The sequence below is a fragment of the Nycticebus coucang genome, chromosome 11 (genome assembly GCF_027406575.1).
Source record: "Nycticebus coucang isolate mNycCou1 chromosome 11, mNycCou1.pri, whole genome shotgun sequence".
NCBI classification, from domain to species: Eukaryota; Metazoa; Chordata; class Mammalia; order Primates; family Lorisidae; genus Nycticebus; species Nycticebus coucang.
In genome coordinates, this window is record NC_069790.1 from 110,863,015 (window position 1) to 110,880,842 (window position 17,828).

General features: G+C 43.9%; 1 protein-coding gene across 1 annotated transcript in view; it reads right to left on the reverse strand.

The window, feature by feature from the left end:
- Nucleotides 1-968: 968 nt before the first annotated feature.
- The window catches only part of PARP12 (poly(ADP-ribose) polymerase family member 12), a 41,225-nt gene continuing 24,365 nt past the window's right edge, over nt 969-17,828 (reverse strand). Inside the window, exons 6-12 of the mRNA XM_053609039.1 lie at nt 16,347-16,542; nt 13,168-13,309; nt 10,379-10,475; nt 5,796-5,871; nt 4,616-4,746; nt 3,604-3,755; nt 969-2,138 (exon numbers count right to left, since the gene is read on the reverse strand). Coding sequence (XP_053465014.1) covers nt 1,813-2,138; nt 3,604-3,755; nt 4,616-4,746; nt 5,796-5,871; nt 10,379-10,475; nt 13,168-13,309; nt 16,347-16,542 — 1,120 coding nt within the window. The 3' untranslated portion in view covers nt 969-1,812. The remainder of the gene's footprint in view (nt 2,139-3,603; nt 3,756-4,615; nt 4,747-5,795; nt 5,872-10,378; nt 10,476-13,167; nt 13,310-16,346; nt 16,543-17,828) is intronic.

Genomic DNA, 17,828 nt, shown 5'->3' on the forward strand with positions numbered 1-17,828 from the left:
CCTGTAGTCCCAGCAGTTAGATAAGCTAAGACAGGAGAATTGCTGGAGCCCAAGAGTCAGAGGTTCACACTCTACACTCCAGTTTAGGAGACAGAGTGAGACCCTGTCTCTTTAAAAACAAAACAAAAAAGCAATGAATGAAATGGCAGGATTGGTTAGGCCATGGGGAAAACGTGAAGGGGCTCTGAAAATCATACCACATGCAACCCTGAAGCTGGCCCTGTTGACGGGTAAGGTTGTATTGTTGCTTCTTCATTCATCCAGTTATTTAACTCACTCTCCTCTGGCCTGACTGCACTTGTCTACGTAAGGTTTCAGATCCCTCCAAAGATGGAAAAACTAGTTGAACAGCCCTGGATCTGAGAACCACAGAACAAACCAATTGAAGTAAAGGCAGCAAGTCACCAGCAGATGCATCCCACCAGGAAGGCAAGTGGGCATTGGTAAGGAGGGCAGCCCACTACTGAGGACTGGACCTCATGGACAGATGGCCTGGTGACAGGGAGCCACTCTGCCAGCCTTCCGCCAAGCTGGACCACACACAGCCCTACTGAGGCCAGTGGCATCAGCTGCTATACCCTACTGTGGTCTGTTATGTTTAAGTCCTCCTAAATTCATTTAAATATTACCTTTAAGTAGATAATTCTTTTGAAAGGTGATTAGATAATAAGGGCAGAGCCTCATGGATGACATTAGTGCCCTTAAAAAAGAGGCCTGAGAGAGACCCCTCACCCCTTTTACCATGTGAGTTTACAAATGAGCAGACACTGAACCTACGAGATGCAGGACCTTGGATTTCCCAGCCTCCAGAATTGTAAGAAATAAACACCTGCTGTTTGTAAGCCACCCTGGCTATGGTATTCTGTTACAGCAGCCCAAACGAAGACAATCCCTGACATACAGAAAAATGCCTGGTACCAGCATATATTCAATAAATAGACCATAAAGAATGAGCTTCAGTCTTCATCTACTTTAGATAAATATTCTTTTATTTCCGTACTCTTTGTGACATTTGCAGCACAGGTGTTCAATCTTACAGGGATGTTAAAACCCACACTAGGTGCATGTCCAGTGTGTTTAGGTTCTAAACTTTAGGAGATATGGTTTTGGGCACTCATGGACCAAGTCTGGGGGTCCTTGAGGGGAGCTACTAACCCACATCAGCTGCCAGGGTATATCTGCTCCTTCTAGTGATGGCTGACCCCCAACAAGACCAGGGGAGCCAGCAATGACTCGATGGCACCAAACATTAGCCACCTGTTCTAACAACATGAAACAGGGCAACCAGGAGTAGCAGCCATGGAGCTGCCTGGGTTGTGCCTGAGCCACAGGAAGAAGTAAATGCCCACCTCTAGGCCCACCCTAGGGCTGTGAATGAATAGCTACTGCATCATCCTGACAAAAACTAAAACAGATGCCATGAGACCCTGAAAAACGGAGTCCTTGCAGAGATGAAAATTCTTAAAACATTAAAACAAATCCATAAAACTGTGTCTAGAAATACTGTGCCTGGTGCCAGTAGGCAGCAAAGTCAACAAAGAGAGTAAAAAATAAAACTTTAACACATTATTAAAAAGCAAAAGTGGACTCACCTAACAATCACTACCGGTTAGTCCACCAGCAAGCCCAAAAGTGACTAAAAATGAAACCATTATCAGAGATTAAGACTGCAACTTCATTGAGAAGTCAATATTTAACAAACAGTTCATTAAAAGATTTTTTGTAAAAAAAAAAAAAATCTAATACCATAAGCTATTTAGCTGTTTCAGAGAAGATCAGCCTGGAAGGCCTAAGATCACTCTGGTGCACCCCTCACTGGCGACTGCCAAACAAGGAGCCTAGGGCAAGCAGGACAGAGGGCCCGGGCAAGGGCTTAGTGGAGGTGGTGTACTGGATGAGGTACTCTGGATAGACCTGGTGCTTCTCGAAGACTACGAAGATGGAGGGGTCGGACACGCTGTTCACGCAGCTGTCATAGAAGATGTTGCTCTGGCCTTCCTTGGCAGGGGGGCGGACAAAGGAGGCGTTGCCCCTGACGAACTCGCCCACCAGCACCCGTGCCAGGAACATCATGTGGGAGTGCGTGTCAGACTTGCTGTAGTGGTGAGAATATGCAGCATCACGGGCAAAGTAGCTCCCTGAAATGACACACACGAGCTTAGCTGGGCATCTGGGGGGTCAGCTGAGAAGGAAGAGCACCGTCCAGGCAATGCACGTGCCACTAGCCTCTGCTCTTCCGTCACCATATCTCCCATTCTCCCTCTCCTTTTTCCATCCTTCCTCGTAAAGGAGTCACCAGACAGAAAACTCATTTCAAGTTCCTAATCTGTCGCACCAAACCTAAAGGGCTCTGGGCATGTTGCTACTGTTCAAGGTCCCCTTGAACCTCAGTTTCCTCAGCTATAAAACAGAGCTGCCTCACCCAACCTCTAAAGGTTGGCATGGAAAGTAAACAAGACCCCACATGTGGAACTACACTGGAGACACCAGCAGCCTGATGTCATGAGTCTTGTCAAATGGGAACCTGAGCTGGAAGCTGCCACCCATGCATTCAGGGTCATAAAACTACCCTAGTACTGCCCACCTCGACCCCAGGCTCTCACTGCACCAGAGTGACACTGATATGGGAGTGATAGAGCTGGAAAATGGGCTGCAAGCTAGCACAATTCCTAAACCTGGTGACCATACTGTGGTTACAGAAGATGACAACACCCCTTTTCTTAGGCTGCATTTAAGAGTGAAGGGAGATGATAGATGCTACTTACTTGCAAATGGTTCAGGAAAAAAAAAAAAAAGAGAGAAAGAGATGAGTGGCAAAATTTTAAAACTTATGAATCTAGGTAAAATTTATATAAAAGTTTTTCTAGGGCGGCACCTGTGGCTCAGTGGGTAGGGTGCCGGCCCCATATACTGAGAGTGGTAGATTCAAACCTGGCCCTGGCCAAACTGCAACAAAAAATTGCTGAGCGTTGTGGCGGGCACCTGTAGTCCCAGCTACTTGGGAGGTTGAGGCAAGAGAATCACCTAAGTCCAGGAGTTGGTGGTTGCTGTGAGCTATGTGACGCCACAGCACTCTACCAAGGACAATAAAGTAAGACTCTGTCTCTACCAAAAAAAAAAAAAAAAAAAGTTCTTCTATATTATTCTTGTAAATTTCCTCAGATAAAGTTTAAAACTAAGACAGGAAATACTCAGATGCTCAGATGACAGCTAGAGTACATGTCTGAGTGTCTCAGAGGTCTTTAGGTTTCTATTCTAAGGAAACCATGAAGGCACAGCCAAGGGCTAGGAAGATGTTCCACTTCCTCTCCCAACTGTCACCACTCCCAGGGCCTCTGCTCCACAGGAGGCAATACCCCAGCCAGGCCTACCCCACCCACACCTAGAGCTGAGCTCCTGCACATACACAGAGCAGTCAGGGCAAGGTGTGGCCAGCAAGCATCCTCAGAGGGCCAAGGCACTGCCACTCACCGAGTCCGACCTTGCTCATCAACTCAAGCAGGCCCACCTTGCCCTCTACCAGATCAGTCTGCTTCAAATAGCTTCCCAGGCCCAGGGGTGAGGAACATGGGGTTCTGCTGCTGGAGGTCAGTTTTGCCTTACCCTTGCCATAGGAAGTGCCATGAAGACCACAGACCCTCCAGTCAAAGTTCTGCTGGCAGATAGCATCCACGAAGCTGGCACTGGTGCCATGGAACAGCTGCCTCTCATCTACTACCTTCCCTCCATTTTGCTTCTGCATCTGGCCTTTTTGCCTAGAATCATAGAACAGGTATTGGGGGCAGAGGAATAAGCCACCAAATACAGCAGACTTGACCCAAGAAAACATATTATGCCAAAGTGCCAGAAGTGTCCTGAGACCAGGGCATGTGGGCCATGGGCTGCCCTGGCTCTAGGCATGGGCCAGTGAATAGGGACAAAGGTGGGGCATGGTACAGCACCAGTGAAAAGCCTGACTCACAGCTCTGGACCTCCAGTGGCTCCCTGGGACTCCAAAAGCAGAGAGCCATTGGAAAGTGGGTGCAACTCATCCTTACATTTAATCCTGGGGAGAGCTAAGCCTGAGAAACTGGAGGAGTATAGGGCAAAACTGCTGGTTGGTGGGGCCATCCTCCTTTTCTCTGCCGCTACCCTGACTTCATCACTATGGGGACAGGTTAGTAGGACCCAGCCTGTCATGGTGACCCAATGTGAGTTGCCTCCCCATACAAACAAGGCCTGGGTACCCCGAGACATGCCAGTCCTTGTGTACAATCCAGAGGCCCCTGTTCTCCAGCCACAGCCTATGTTCCCAGGGCTGAGGGCATAGGTGGGCTGTGCAGCCTCATCTCCTCGGTGTTCAGGGAGGCAGAATGGGTGAGAGTGCTGCCTTTGCCACAAGTTGTGAACAGGAATGAGAGATAAGCTCAGGGAAGCCTCAGTGCCCTCATCTTTATAATGGCTGCACCACCCGACCGCACTGAGGCTGGGTTAGCCCACACACAGTGCCTGGTATGCGGCAGCCCTGGGTGGGCAGTGGCTGCTGCTCAGACTCTCCTGGAGGCCCAGGCCATGTTTGCCTAAGTGGTGTGCGGGGACACAGCTACCAGCCCACCAAGAGTGAACCCCCACGCACCACTGGTAGACCTCCCAGAGGGCCAGGTTCTGGATTCGCTCAATCTTCTGAACAAAGTAGAAAGGCAGTGTGCGGTTAAAGAGGTTCCAAACCTTCTGATACTCTTCTGAGGAAGAACTGAGGGTAATCTTCTGCAAGGAGCAAATGTTTTTCGTATGTTATTGTCAAAGGGCAGAATAAAGACCAATCCCTTCCCAAGGCTGCTCGTAAATCCTAGAACTATACAAGGACCAAAGCCCAGAAAGTGATGGTGCTGAGTACATTCCCCTCTCCCCAGTATGAGTCTCCATGCATAGGAGACAGGCTCTTAGAAACTGCAGCTTTAAGCAAAACAATGCACTGCAGCTGCAGGGGCTGAACTCCTGTTTATACCACAGAGCAAGATTTGTTTCGTTACACAGCACTTCCTTTCACATAAAGTCGTTTCCAAGAACCTGTTGATGACGTTGAGGACTTATTTGCAAACTGTTGTCACTTTCCTCTTGATCACTGTGAAACCAGTGCTAAAGACAGACACATGATGCTAAAGCCAGGTGTCCTGGGTGTCCTCAGGATGTCCCTACTCTTGTGTCCCAGAAAGGCCAAAGACACAGGTTTGGCTACCTAGTCTACAAGACTAGGCAGTTAGTGTTGACAAACATGTCTGAATTACTCTAGCCCTTAGCATATCCTGCTTGCATTGTTTACTGTCCGTGCTTCACACAAGCTCAGTGAGATAAGTCCTCCCAGGATAGGGAGTAAAAGTCTGTTTGCACAGTGATTAGCAGGAGGCCAGCTGTCAAAACATCAGTCCAGGTACCCTACACAGATGGTCAGTGTCAGACCAGAGCTTTCTCACCTGGTTTCTCTTCCTTTGCTTGCTTAATAAAACTGATATTTATCTGTTAAGCCCAGCTCATAAACTTCTTATTTCTGCCCTTTCTAGCCAATACCATAGCTTGTCTTCCCCCTTCTACAACACAAGCTCTCTCTGAAGAGCCACAGCTATCTCATGGGTAGTCACTTTACCTTAAACCCCACTACCACCAAATAAAATATGCAAAAACTTACACCCACTGCTGCCCTCCTGCCCTCAAGTCCCAGCCTTATGGCTTCTTCAGTATAAAGAGCATAATCTGTTTATACATTCACTTCTACAGAACACCCTCCCTTCCAGCCCCAGGCACCATGAGTCCCATACCTTAAAGCCAGGGTCTGGCAGGGCCGAGGGGTCCCAATAATCTGGGATGCTCTTTGGGCCTTGAAATTTGACATTGCTACAAAAGGTACACAAAAACACAAAGACATTGTATTCTTAGACACAGCAATCTACCACAGGCAGTCTCCACTAGCTGACATCACCAGTCTTGAGTCTTAGCATATCATATTTTAAAAGCAGGCCAAAGGTGAAGAAGCACCTTAACACAGTATTCACCAGGGGACAGCACTATCTTTGCTGACATGGCCAAACAATTAGTCATGACAGATCCCTTTCTCACCTGTGTCCCAACTACTACAAAGAAGGGTAGAACATATGATTAAAGCAGCTCACACAGGGCCACAAACCTTTATCCACAATTTTAAAATCCTAAGAATTCTAAAGATGTTTAAAAAAAAAAAACTCAAAGAAGGATAAGTGACACACAAAAAAACATTTTTTAAAACTATAAAATTAATGTCAAAATTTATTTGGCAGTAGAAATTTGAATGGTAAGAGGCTACTTGTGGTTGAATTTATCCTTCTTAAAGTGACTATGCATATTCTTTACTGCAGAGACATTCATGTACTAAAATATAGGGTGTCACATAATACGGGCATGTTATCTTTCTAAAAATAAAAATAAATAAAAGTAGTTCTAAAAGACATATGGCTCAAAGGATTTAAGAACAGGACTGTGAAACTACAATTCCAAATCACTCCTATTAAGTTTCAGAATGCACTGTTCTTCTTAAATAGATCTACCTTCTGTTTCTCCTGGCATGAGACACGTACCTTCATCCTAAGCTTCAAAGAACTCCCACAGATAACTTTCCCAGGAAAATGGCACAGTTTAAAAATAACTAAGCAAGGTGCCACGAGCAAGACTCAGCCAGAAATAGACCCACTAAGACCTAAAACGCTGAAATTATCAGATTACAAAACAATTATTGTTCCCATGTTTAAAAAATTATTTCTTTTAACATGTTGTCTTTTATAAGGCAAACTTTACAAACACAGGCAAGGAACAGGAAACTATAAAAAGACCTGGAAAGAACCAACCACAACTTTTAAAATGAAAAATACAATGCTTGATAGTAAAAGTCAAATGGAAAGGCTTCACAGTAGTTAAGACCACCTGAGGAGAGAATTAGTGGGATGAAGGATATGTGAAATGAAATTATCCAGAATGTGGCCCAGAGCAATAAGCAGATGGAAATGTGGGAAGGAAGTTGAGACATGCAGAACAGAGTGAGAAGGCCTCCCCAGAATCTGATCATAGCCTAAGTGAAGCTCTAGAAGAGAGAGAACAGAGTGGAGGCAATTTTCAAAAAGAACTAATGAGACACATCAACCCACACTGTTAAGAAGCCCCAAAAAATCTCAAGCAAGACATTTAAGAACCCATTTCTACACACACCAGAGTAAGAGTGCGTAACTCCAAGACAAACAGAAGCTCTTAAATGTAACCAGAAGGAAAAAGAATGATTCCCATCAAAGAAGCACCAGTTGACCAATATTCAATTTCTCAAAAAGCAACAAGGGAAACCAGAAGACCATGGAACAATGATCTTCCATGTTCCAAGAGAAAATACTACAACCCAACACCAAATCATATGAACAAATAATTTTCATGGAGGCTGGAAGGATGGTAAAGTATCTAAACCTCATATGTATAAAAGCTATGTTAAATTTTACATTAAATGACACCTCTGTATTATAACTTCTGAACATGGGTATCATACTTTGTGATCCCATTAATTGTGTAAATACAAGTTATTTCTGAAAGTGACCCACCCTCACAGTCCCAGTTGGCCATGGAGGCCCAAGCAGACTTGCTTCCTGGAATTAATGACAACCAGCTACCATCACATGGTTAGAGGAAGAAGCAAGCACTTCACCTGCACAAATAGTGTGCAGTGTGCTCAGGTTGCTGGGGGAATAGGGGATCCTGAATCACCCATATCTTAGTCTGAATCATTTTTATTTCTGACATTTTTGGTGTTCGTTATGTCCCCCTGAAACTAAATTGGAATAACAACAAAAGAGATCCAGTCTCAGAAATAAGACAGATAGACTTTCCCAAACTCTACCTAGAGTAGGCTCCGGATAGGGAAAGAATAAAAAATTATAGTAGAAGGGTTATAATCAACCAAAACTCTAAATCCAGAAGCAACAGAAGAGACTGATACATTTAATTAAAAAATAAAATTTCTGTATGATAAAATCCTTTTTTTTTTTTTTGAGACCATGTCTCACTGTGTCACCCTCAGTAGAGTGGCACGGCATCACAGCTCACAGCAACCTCAAACTCTAGGGCTCAAGAGATTCTTTTGCCTTAGCCTCCCTAGTAGCTGGGATTACAGGTGCCCACCACAACACCTGGCTATTTTTTGGTTGGCCCATTCTGGGTTCGAACCCATCAGCCCTGTTGTGGCCAGCGCCCTAACCACTGAGCTACAGTAGCCAAGCCTATAAAATACTTCTTAAGTCGAAAGGCAAATAACAAAAGGAATTCCCAACAGGAAATATTTTCAATTTACATAACAAATCAAGAGCTAATCTCCCAAATAAAATTTAAGAATTTTACCTTACTAGAGAGATTAACCCTTGATTTTATAATATTTAAGAAAAATAACCAACACATTGATAGAAATGTGGACAAAAAGACAAAGAGCCCATAGACAAAGGGAACTAGCCTTTACATGTTAGAGAAAAAAAAGTATTCAATCTTACTCATGAGAGAATGCAAACTAAAATACATTGATACACCTTTCCCACCTCTGAGAATGGCAAAAACCCAAGAGTTGGACAACTAGCTCTGTCAGTAGAGCCAAGGGAACAGGCATCTCACAAATCCAGGCGGGATTGCATGATGATTCAAGCCCATGAAAAGCAAGGTAGTTTACCTCCAAGGACCTGATGATCTACCTCTAAAATCTGAAACAGCACATACACCAAATGGTCCATTGTGGCTTTACACTTTGTAATAAAAGACTGAAAACAACATAAACATCCATCAAAAGGGGACAGATTAAATAAACTATGGTACATAACCATTATGGAGAACTGTGAAAGCAGACATAAACTGAGGAAGACTTCAATAAATATAAACAGAGTGATTATCAGGATCTATTTTTAAGCAAAAGAAAAAAGGTACATAACAGTTAATGCAGCATGTTACCTTTTGTATGTGTATCATTTGCTTATTTTTGCAAAGAGAAACCAGAAACCTATGAAAATGGTTACCCACAGTGAGAGTAAGGTAATGATAACGGACAGAAAGATGACTAATGAGAATACCTTTTTATCATGTAAATGTTTTAACGTCAAAAATAAATTTTAATTAAAAAAGGAAAGACTGACACATTCTCAAGAAGTTACTTTGCTAGACTTGACTAACAAAGCCTATTTCTTATACTGATAGCTTTTTCCTCTAGTTTGTACCAAACTCTCTTTGAAATGACCATGCTTTATAAACACAACCACTGAAGTCCACCTATGAAATCTTTTTTTTTTTTAGAGACAGAGTCTTACTTTGTCGCCCTCAGTAGAGTGCTGTGCCATCACAGCTCACAGCAACCTCCTCCAGCTCTTGGGCTTAGGTGATTCTCTTGCCTCAGCCTCCCGAGTAGCTGGCACCACAGGCACCCGCCACAACACCCAGCTATTTTTTTTGTTGCAGTTTGGCTGGGGCCAGGTTCAAACCCACGATCCTCAGTATATGGGGCCAGCGCCTTACTCACTGAGCCATAGGCACCACCCTACCTATGAAATCTTAAAAGAACCAACTGTTGGTTCTATAAGAAACAGAAGTGAGCCAGACTTTCAGGGTCACGGAAGATACAGCCAACTAACAGCAACACTGGCTAGAGCCAGCATTGGCTAAGGCAAACCCAAACTATAATGGACACTGGTCCCATTATGTGGCCATGTGGTTTGGAAAACATTGACCACACCCCCAACTCTAATCCAATCACACCTGAAGCCTAAAACAACACTAGAGTTTCAGACACTATCTGAACCCAAAGAATTTCCCCCATCAGCCATAGAAGGGCTCTGTCCTCCCTCCTACATGCTTACAGGGCCAGGAGCTAATCTACTGGTCCAGTGAAGCCATCTTGTGACATAAGGAGACCGACCCTGAGGATAAGGCATACCCTGTTGACTGTAAAACCAGTTTGGGGAATTTTGGTATTTCATGATATTAAAGTACTGAATCATTATTTCAACATTTAAAAAATTCAGGTCTATGACTCAGTTGTTTCATAGAAAAGACAAATGAGCTGATGAGCTGTCTTTAAGTCTAGACTTGCTTGTGGATCACAATAGGCAGCCTCATAATTATGTATTACAAAGCTCTACCCAAAAAGATAACTCTTACTCTGGTCCAACCAAGAGAATGTGAATGACAGTGCTGAAGCATTTAGTCACACAGGAATGTGAAGGATAGTGCTGGAGCACTTAGTCCCACAGACCAATGAATGCCCTTGAGTATTGTCTGAGGCAGGTTTTCTGTTACCTGCAGCAGAGCACACCCAGCTGATAACCCACACTGAGTACCAAGTTCCACAAATGCAACCTACCAGGTTTGCATGGTTTTCACATCCTGGGGAGACACGTATTTGGGTCTGCGGCAAACCTTTCTAGTAGTGCCATAGACCAAGTTTTTCTGAATGAAGGCTGAAAGAAACATAGCCAATGAAAAAAATATACATATACACACACACAGGATGGCAATGTTTTATAAACACAAATTAAATGGGTTTGAAAGCTAATCCAACTGTGTAGAGCCCAGAATCAGTCTGTTAAAAGAAAGGCAGTTTTATACATTTCAAATATTCATAAAGAAAATAGGTATCCTTGGGAGACTAGGTTTAATGAATAGAGGAATGATTAGTAATTGACGTATCAATTATACATGAGTGCTTTTAAATTGTTCCTTTGAATCTTGTTTAAACTATTATTTTGCTTAGCAATTTTTCCCAGCTTGAATATAAAAAAGCTTTAACCCAGCCTAAGACCAAATTACTACCTCTTGAGTTAGTGAGATTTAGAGTTAATATAATAATTTTAGGACTTTTTTTGAGTTTCACTGAACTGACTCTATAGCAGTATTTATCAAGCTTTAATAAACTATCTTTAATAAACAAAATTCTTGCTTCACAACTCTTAAGAATCTCATATTCATCCTGAAGACTAGGGATCCAGGGGTGGCCAATAGCCTAGAAGTATTTGTTATGCTCCCACCCACCAGGAAAACTCTATCAAGTCTTTTTTTTTTTTTTTTTTTTTAAGAGATGGAGTCTCACTATGTTACCCAGGCTGGTCTCAAACTCCTGGACTCAAGTGATCCTCCTTGCTCAGCCAACCATATTGCTGGAACTATAGGCACATACCACCTTGCCCAGGCAGTATTATTTCATTTAAAAAATATTTTCTTATTAAACATTGTAGATGTCTGGAATTTACCTTAAAGTACTTGAGCAAAAACTGTCTGCTAAGCTGAGTATGTATCCCTTATGCTGCAGCCCAAGTGGTCGCCTCTCCTAGGGGTCCACCCACATTCTCATCGGGAGCTCACAATCCCAACGAAGCAACCTTGACTTTCTGTTACACACCACTCAACTAGCCATCAAGGCTTTGTTTATTAGCATAATTAAATGGGTTTTACTGGCTTATTGACCATCTGTGATAAATCTTAAACATCTTTCACTGGTAAAACTACAAGTTATTCAGGATATGTCGACTGGCTAAATATGTGCTAGACACATTCTTTACCTTTCTATGGACTGTAAGAGAGGCACTTTCCCTAATTTAACCTTACAGAGGCTAAACTAGGCTATGTCCCTAAATGAGCCCTGACTTTGGGGGATTTCTCCTCTGTCTGAAGCCAGCTAACAGAATGCCAGAATTCTACCTCTGGAATCTTGGCATTTGACAAGAGGCCCTAAAAGGACAGAGCTGAGTCTTTCCTGAACCTACAGAACAAGTCTTCTGGGCTGGTGTGTGTTGTACATGTACTTTCTTCCTTATAGTTAATGAACATGTGTGGCAATTCGGTCTGAGGCTGCTTTCATTGTACCTAGCAGTGAGGTTGTGAGGGAGAAGCCAGGTCATCTCAAACTTCTTCTGTGGCTAATGTTACCTACCCCCCTCCAAAAACTCGTGCCCACCCAAGTGAACTCTTGCCATCCTGCAGTGAAAATGCTCTTTTCCAAATAGCACGTGTGTGTTCTTCCCCATCCTCTCCTGAGATTCTGTTAAGTCTCCCGGGGATCTGGCCTAGGTTGAGAATGACAAAAGGTGGCATTTGATACTTTTAGTATATTTCTTTTGCTCTTTTCCAGATATTTAAAAGAAATATTTCAGACTATTGTCAGCAGCAGTCAGACGAGGTCTGGTGTGCACCCCTGATCTCCAGGGCAGCCCTGCCTTTCTCTGCTTACTGCCCACACTCCCACTGTGCCCCTCTGTGCACTGATGTGCACATTCACGAGGCAGTGATTCAATCTTAAACAAAACAAGTGCTGCAAAACCAATTGGCAAAGCCCGTTAGCCAAAAGCAGGCAGCCAAAGTGGTTTCAGGATAATTCACCTGAGACACTTTGTGGCTTTCCACATAGAATGAAGGTCCATGAAAATAGGGAAAAAAACAAACAAACAAAAAAACTGTGTTTAAAGAATGTTTACTCCCTTATAAACATTCTGAACACTCGAAGGACCCAGAGTTTAAAATGTGAAATACAGGCAAAATTCAACTGAACAAAGCTAGATTGATACACTCATGTGAAAATGGCTTAAGAGAGACTACAGTAAAACTAGAACTTTAAAAAATGCTCACAAATCAGCCACCAGAGGGACTGGCCAAAGGGCATGTGGCCTACTTCTATTAAGACAACTGGGACAAATCATTTAAGCCCCAGTTTCAGGACACCACAAATACAGGAAAATCTGCTTCCCAGGGGCTTTAGTTACAGCCTGTTCTACAATGCTTCACCTGACTGGTGCTGAAGGTGCCTACAGAAAATGACAACAGACTGCCACACCAGGAGTGACGAGACAGATGCTGACAAGAGATCCAGGCTTGGGATTAGTCTTAGACACAAAGGGACAACCACACTGAACACGTGGTATCCCTGCAGGTCTCTCTGCACTTGGGGCTCCTGTCCCCTCCTGGGATCCTTGTTCCTCACACTCCTGATGCAGCTACTTCCTGACCTCACAGTGCTGGCATCCTCCATTTACAGGTTAGCCTTCCTTCCAGATGGACAAGCATTCCCTTCCTTTCCTCAGCTTCACGAGGTCAATGTGGAAAGGCAAAGCTAACCCAGGGTCAGGCTCCTCTGGGTGAGAGCAGTGTGTCAGGGTGTACCTTTGAAGTCTAACTCATAGTTGTGCTTCCCCGCCTGGAACTTCAGAGTGGCTGCCTGGACATCAGACCCTGGAACGCAGTACGCCAAGTAGGCCTTCTCCACATCGCTACTGGTGACGGTAGTCACAGGATGTGTTGTGCCCTGCAAGGAAAAAACCAGATACTTCATGAAGGCAAAAACTTACAGTGATGATTAAATACCCTGGTGTCCATGAGCCATTTCAGACATGCCTACGGTGGACAATCCGTCATGAAGGAGGGAGTCAGGAAGCAGGTGTGGCAGGAGAGGGAGGCATGGAACAGGAAGGACTTGACTCTCTCCTGAAAGCTGTCCCAGCCAACAGAAAACAAATATAGGCCCTACTGAGCAGGACAACAGAGATGGGAGCAAGGACAGGAAGGGCACTGGAATCACTCAGAAAGGACAATATGGCAACTGTTCAAACGGCAGTGGAGCAGCAACAGTGAGTTCTCCACACCAGCCCCAGCAGTGCCGCCTCTGCTCTGAGGCCTACTCGCACTGCCACCACCCTTTAATTAGAATTCAGTCTCCTTCCTTATGGTTTACTTTTGTGGTCCCTTGAAGAGCTCTTCTATTTTTTCAATTATCTGTTTCAATTCCTCATCCTCTCCACAGTTACCTACAGGATATCTGACAGCTTGACTTGAAATGAATTTGAATTCTAGCTCCTAGACCTGTTGTCTCTATAACATCAACAAGTTATTTTAATCTCTCTGAGCCTCAGTTATCTCAAGTGTATAACAGGGAAAATAACAATACTCAGGCCACACTCATCCCATTATACAATAGGACAAGGCTGTCCTGCCCACACAGAGTTGGACATTAAATAATTAAAATAAGACATTAAGAACACTTAGTACAGTCCCTAGAACAAAACACATACAATAAATGTTACTATCATTGTCACCACTCTTATTATACTTGGCATTGCACTGATAGCCAAAATTAAAGTTATTGAACCTATAACTATCTTCCTTTATCCCTGCAAATTTTCCTACCCCCAGACCTCACCCCCCCCCACCACCATCCTAATTCTTCTAGGTCACAAGTACTGGGTGTTATGAGAATAAGTGAAACAGGATCCATACCTGCTTCTGGACAGCTTAGTCCTGCAATGAAGGAAGAGGAGATAAAAACAAGTGGACATTTCAAAGCATCACATTAAAGGTCCCACATAGGTCTGTCTGCACAGCATGTTCTAGAATAGCAGTTCTCAACCTGCAGAGGGTCAAACAACCCTTTCACAGGGGTCGCCTAAGACCATCCTGCATATCAGACATTTACATTACAATTCATAACAGTAGCAAAATTACAGTTATGAAGTAGCAACGAAAATAATTTTATGGTTGGGGGTCACCACAACATGAGGAACTGTATTAAAGGGTTGCAGCATTAGGAAGGTTGAGAACCACTGTTTTAGATGCTGAGGAGAACTGAGAATGACCAGGAAAGGAGAGAACCCAGCAAAAGTTTTCTGGAGGAAAAAGAAATCAGGGCCAGGGCCAAGGCCTAAGCCTAAGGGACAAGAATAAGTTGGGTCTACATAGGAGCCATGAGGGGAGGCTGGAACAAGTATGCAGTTTTCAAAGTAGCCTCCTAATTTATGGTCTTACATTGATGCCTAAGTTTTTCCTTTTGAATTCTGTCTTCCTGTGAAACTAAACCATTAGAGTAGAGTTGGTGGCAAGAGGGGATATATGGCATCATAAATCGCTTCCAGACAACAAGGGTAAAGGAAAAGAAAATAATCCCTCCCTTTTGGGTGTGAGGAAATAAAACCAAGAGTTGGGAGGAACGGATGAGCAAAAGACAGCAGTCAGACACAGACAGCCTGCCCCTGCCCCAACTCTGAAGTCAAAATGCCTTAAGACATGTCACAGGGGAGGAAGGATGCAGGAGGTTGAGCAGAAAGCAAAAGCAAAGGGTTTCTGTCCCAACAGGAGGTCTGGAAGGAGATGCCTCATTATGTGTTAAACTGGGGAAGGGCTGGGTTTAACAGCTTGGGGCAGGTGAGATGAGGAAGGAATAACACAATCCCACACATCCCTGTGGCAGGAAAAAGGCATCTGATTTTCATAAAAAAGAACCTGGCTTTTCTGGGAATCAAAGAAAACTGTCTTGAACCGGCAATTAGCAGAAAAACTAATTCAAACATGGAGTCACACAGAAATGTGTGGGAAAGCCAAGAAGAAAACAGATAGATCAAGCTAGAAGGCTGCCCAGCTACTAGTTCAGAATGAGAGTGTGCAGCCAAAAGTCACAAGTCCACCCACACATCACTACACTCCCCCAGCATGTGGGCACATCAATAACACCCCCACATAGTTCATCCCTAGAGATCCTCAAACTGCTGTCAATGAGTTTCTGCTCTTTTCTGCACAGCAACAGAGTGGCAAGAGCACAGAAAGGGGAAACCCCAAGTTTGGGTTGTTTGGAAGAGAAAGACACCAACCTCCAGAGTGTGACGATGTTCACCAGGGGAACATTACTTCCCATGGGTTGCCCCAGGATGCCATGTTGTCCCACTTGGCAACCAGGGCTTGCCCGTGTTCCCTCAGAAGCCAGACAGATTTGAGAGATGGGGGCCTATAGCAATGGTGCCCTCCCTATACTTGTACTTCTATAGGTGACCAAGAGACTCCCTTTAATTTGGCCCATTAATGAACACCTGCAAATAATTGATAGCATCATTTTGTATGATCTGGATTTGAAATCAATACCTGAAATAAATCAATCGTCTTATATTTGCCTAACCTTTATAAAGCTGTAGAAATGGCAGAAAGCCATTTTGAAAGCTTTTACCTCTATACCACAGCTACTCAAAAACACAGGCACTAGCTCTGGAGTTACTTGTTACTTCTCAACAAGTCAGAGAAGCATCTTACTACCCCAGTTAACAAAACTCCTACATTTTTTTGTCATTCACTTATTACCTAATAGATATCTAACTATTAAAAAATGGAAGCTCATACAAATGAACTCTAAGTTACCTACTTTTTCCATAATTCTGCCAAAGCAAATGAATTACACAGGGCCCTAGGGATCTTTGGCTCCATCAAGGATGCCCCTAGTAATGATCCTTGTGCTCCTGTGTGGAATGGCTCCTCCACTATGGATCCTCAGGATAAAACACTTACCCTCGTCCCATCACACTTACTGGTCTTCCATATTCCTGCCAGGAACCAAACTCATCGGCCCAGTACCAAATCCAGTCAGTAGTGAAGATGAAGTGTGGGGGTTTGGTGACAGAAGAGGCTGTGGAGAGGCGGCGAGCCTGGGCAGCACCAAACATCATGGAGGCAAAGTTCAGACAATCAAAGTGAAAACTACTAGCCAACTTGGAGCAGAAGATACTGCAAAAGAAAATGAGAAGCAGATTGAAAATTCCACCAGCCAAACGAACATAGGTCCCTCAGTTTCCACCCGTGAGAACACAAGACTAGTAGATGTGACTATTAAAGGGGACATGCATATTTTAAAACATGCTTCCAGCCAGGCATGGTGGCTCACATCTATAATCTGAGCACTCTGGGAGGTTGAGGCAGGTGGACTGCTTGAGCTCAAGACTTCAAGACCAACCTGAGCAAGAGAGAGAGCCTGTCTCTAAAAATAGCCAGGCATGTGGCAGGCACTTGTAGTCCCGGCTACTTCGGAGGCTGAGGCAAGAGCCCAAGAGTTTGAGGTTGCTGTGAGGTATAATGCCATGACACTCTACCCAGCATGACAGTGAGACTCTGTCTCAAAAACAAAAACTAAACAAACAAAAACCATGTTTCCAGAGGTGGGGGAATTGCTTTTTAAGATAAGTTTTGCTATGGACGAGTAATAAAATCAGGAGAATATGGAAGACTAGTTATCATGAAAATTCTTCTCACTACACAAAAAGCAGAAAACTCTGGTTAAAATATTCATTCTTTTTTTTTTTTTTTTTAGAGACAGAGTCTCATTTTATCACCCTTGGTAGAGTGCCGTGGCATCACAGCTCACAGCAACCTCCAACTCCTGGGCTTAGGTGATTCTGGCTGATTGCCTCAGCTCCCAAGTAGCTGAGACTACAGGGGCCCACCACAACGCCCGGCTATTTTTTTGTTGCAGTTTGGCTGGGGCCGGGTCTGAACCCACCACCCTGGGCCAGATGCCCTACCCACTGAGCCACAGGCACCACCCTACAATATTCTTTCTTTAAATGCACTGCTAAAATGAAAGAAAGTAAGGCAAATCCTTAGAAGCCAAAAGTAACAATAGTTAACATATACTGAGTGTTTATTGTGTAAGCCAGACCCTGCATTAAGTACTGTATATGTACTAGAAGATTAAATCTCCACAACTCTATAAGGTTTTGTTCATCATCACTTCACAGGTGGGAAAACAGAAGCCCCATAAGGCTAAGAAACTTGTCAGAGGTTAGTAGATGGTAAGCTGGGGTTTAAGGTAAGCAGTCACTGCACAGCCTGCATGCTCAGCCACCAGGATATGCTCCCTTCTAAATGCAGTACCGCCTAAAGACCAAAAGGAGGATATAAAACTGGAGAGGTGAGTGAGGACCAAAGCCAGTGGCTGTCCAAGGGCAGTGTCAGTGAGCAATGACAAGGAGCCTTGTTTTTAGCAGAAAGGGGGAAATAGGAAACAAATGTAAGAT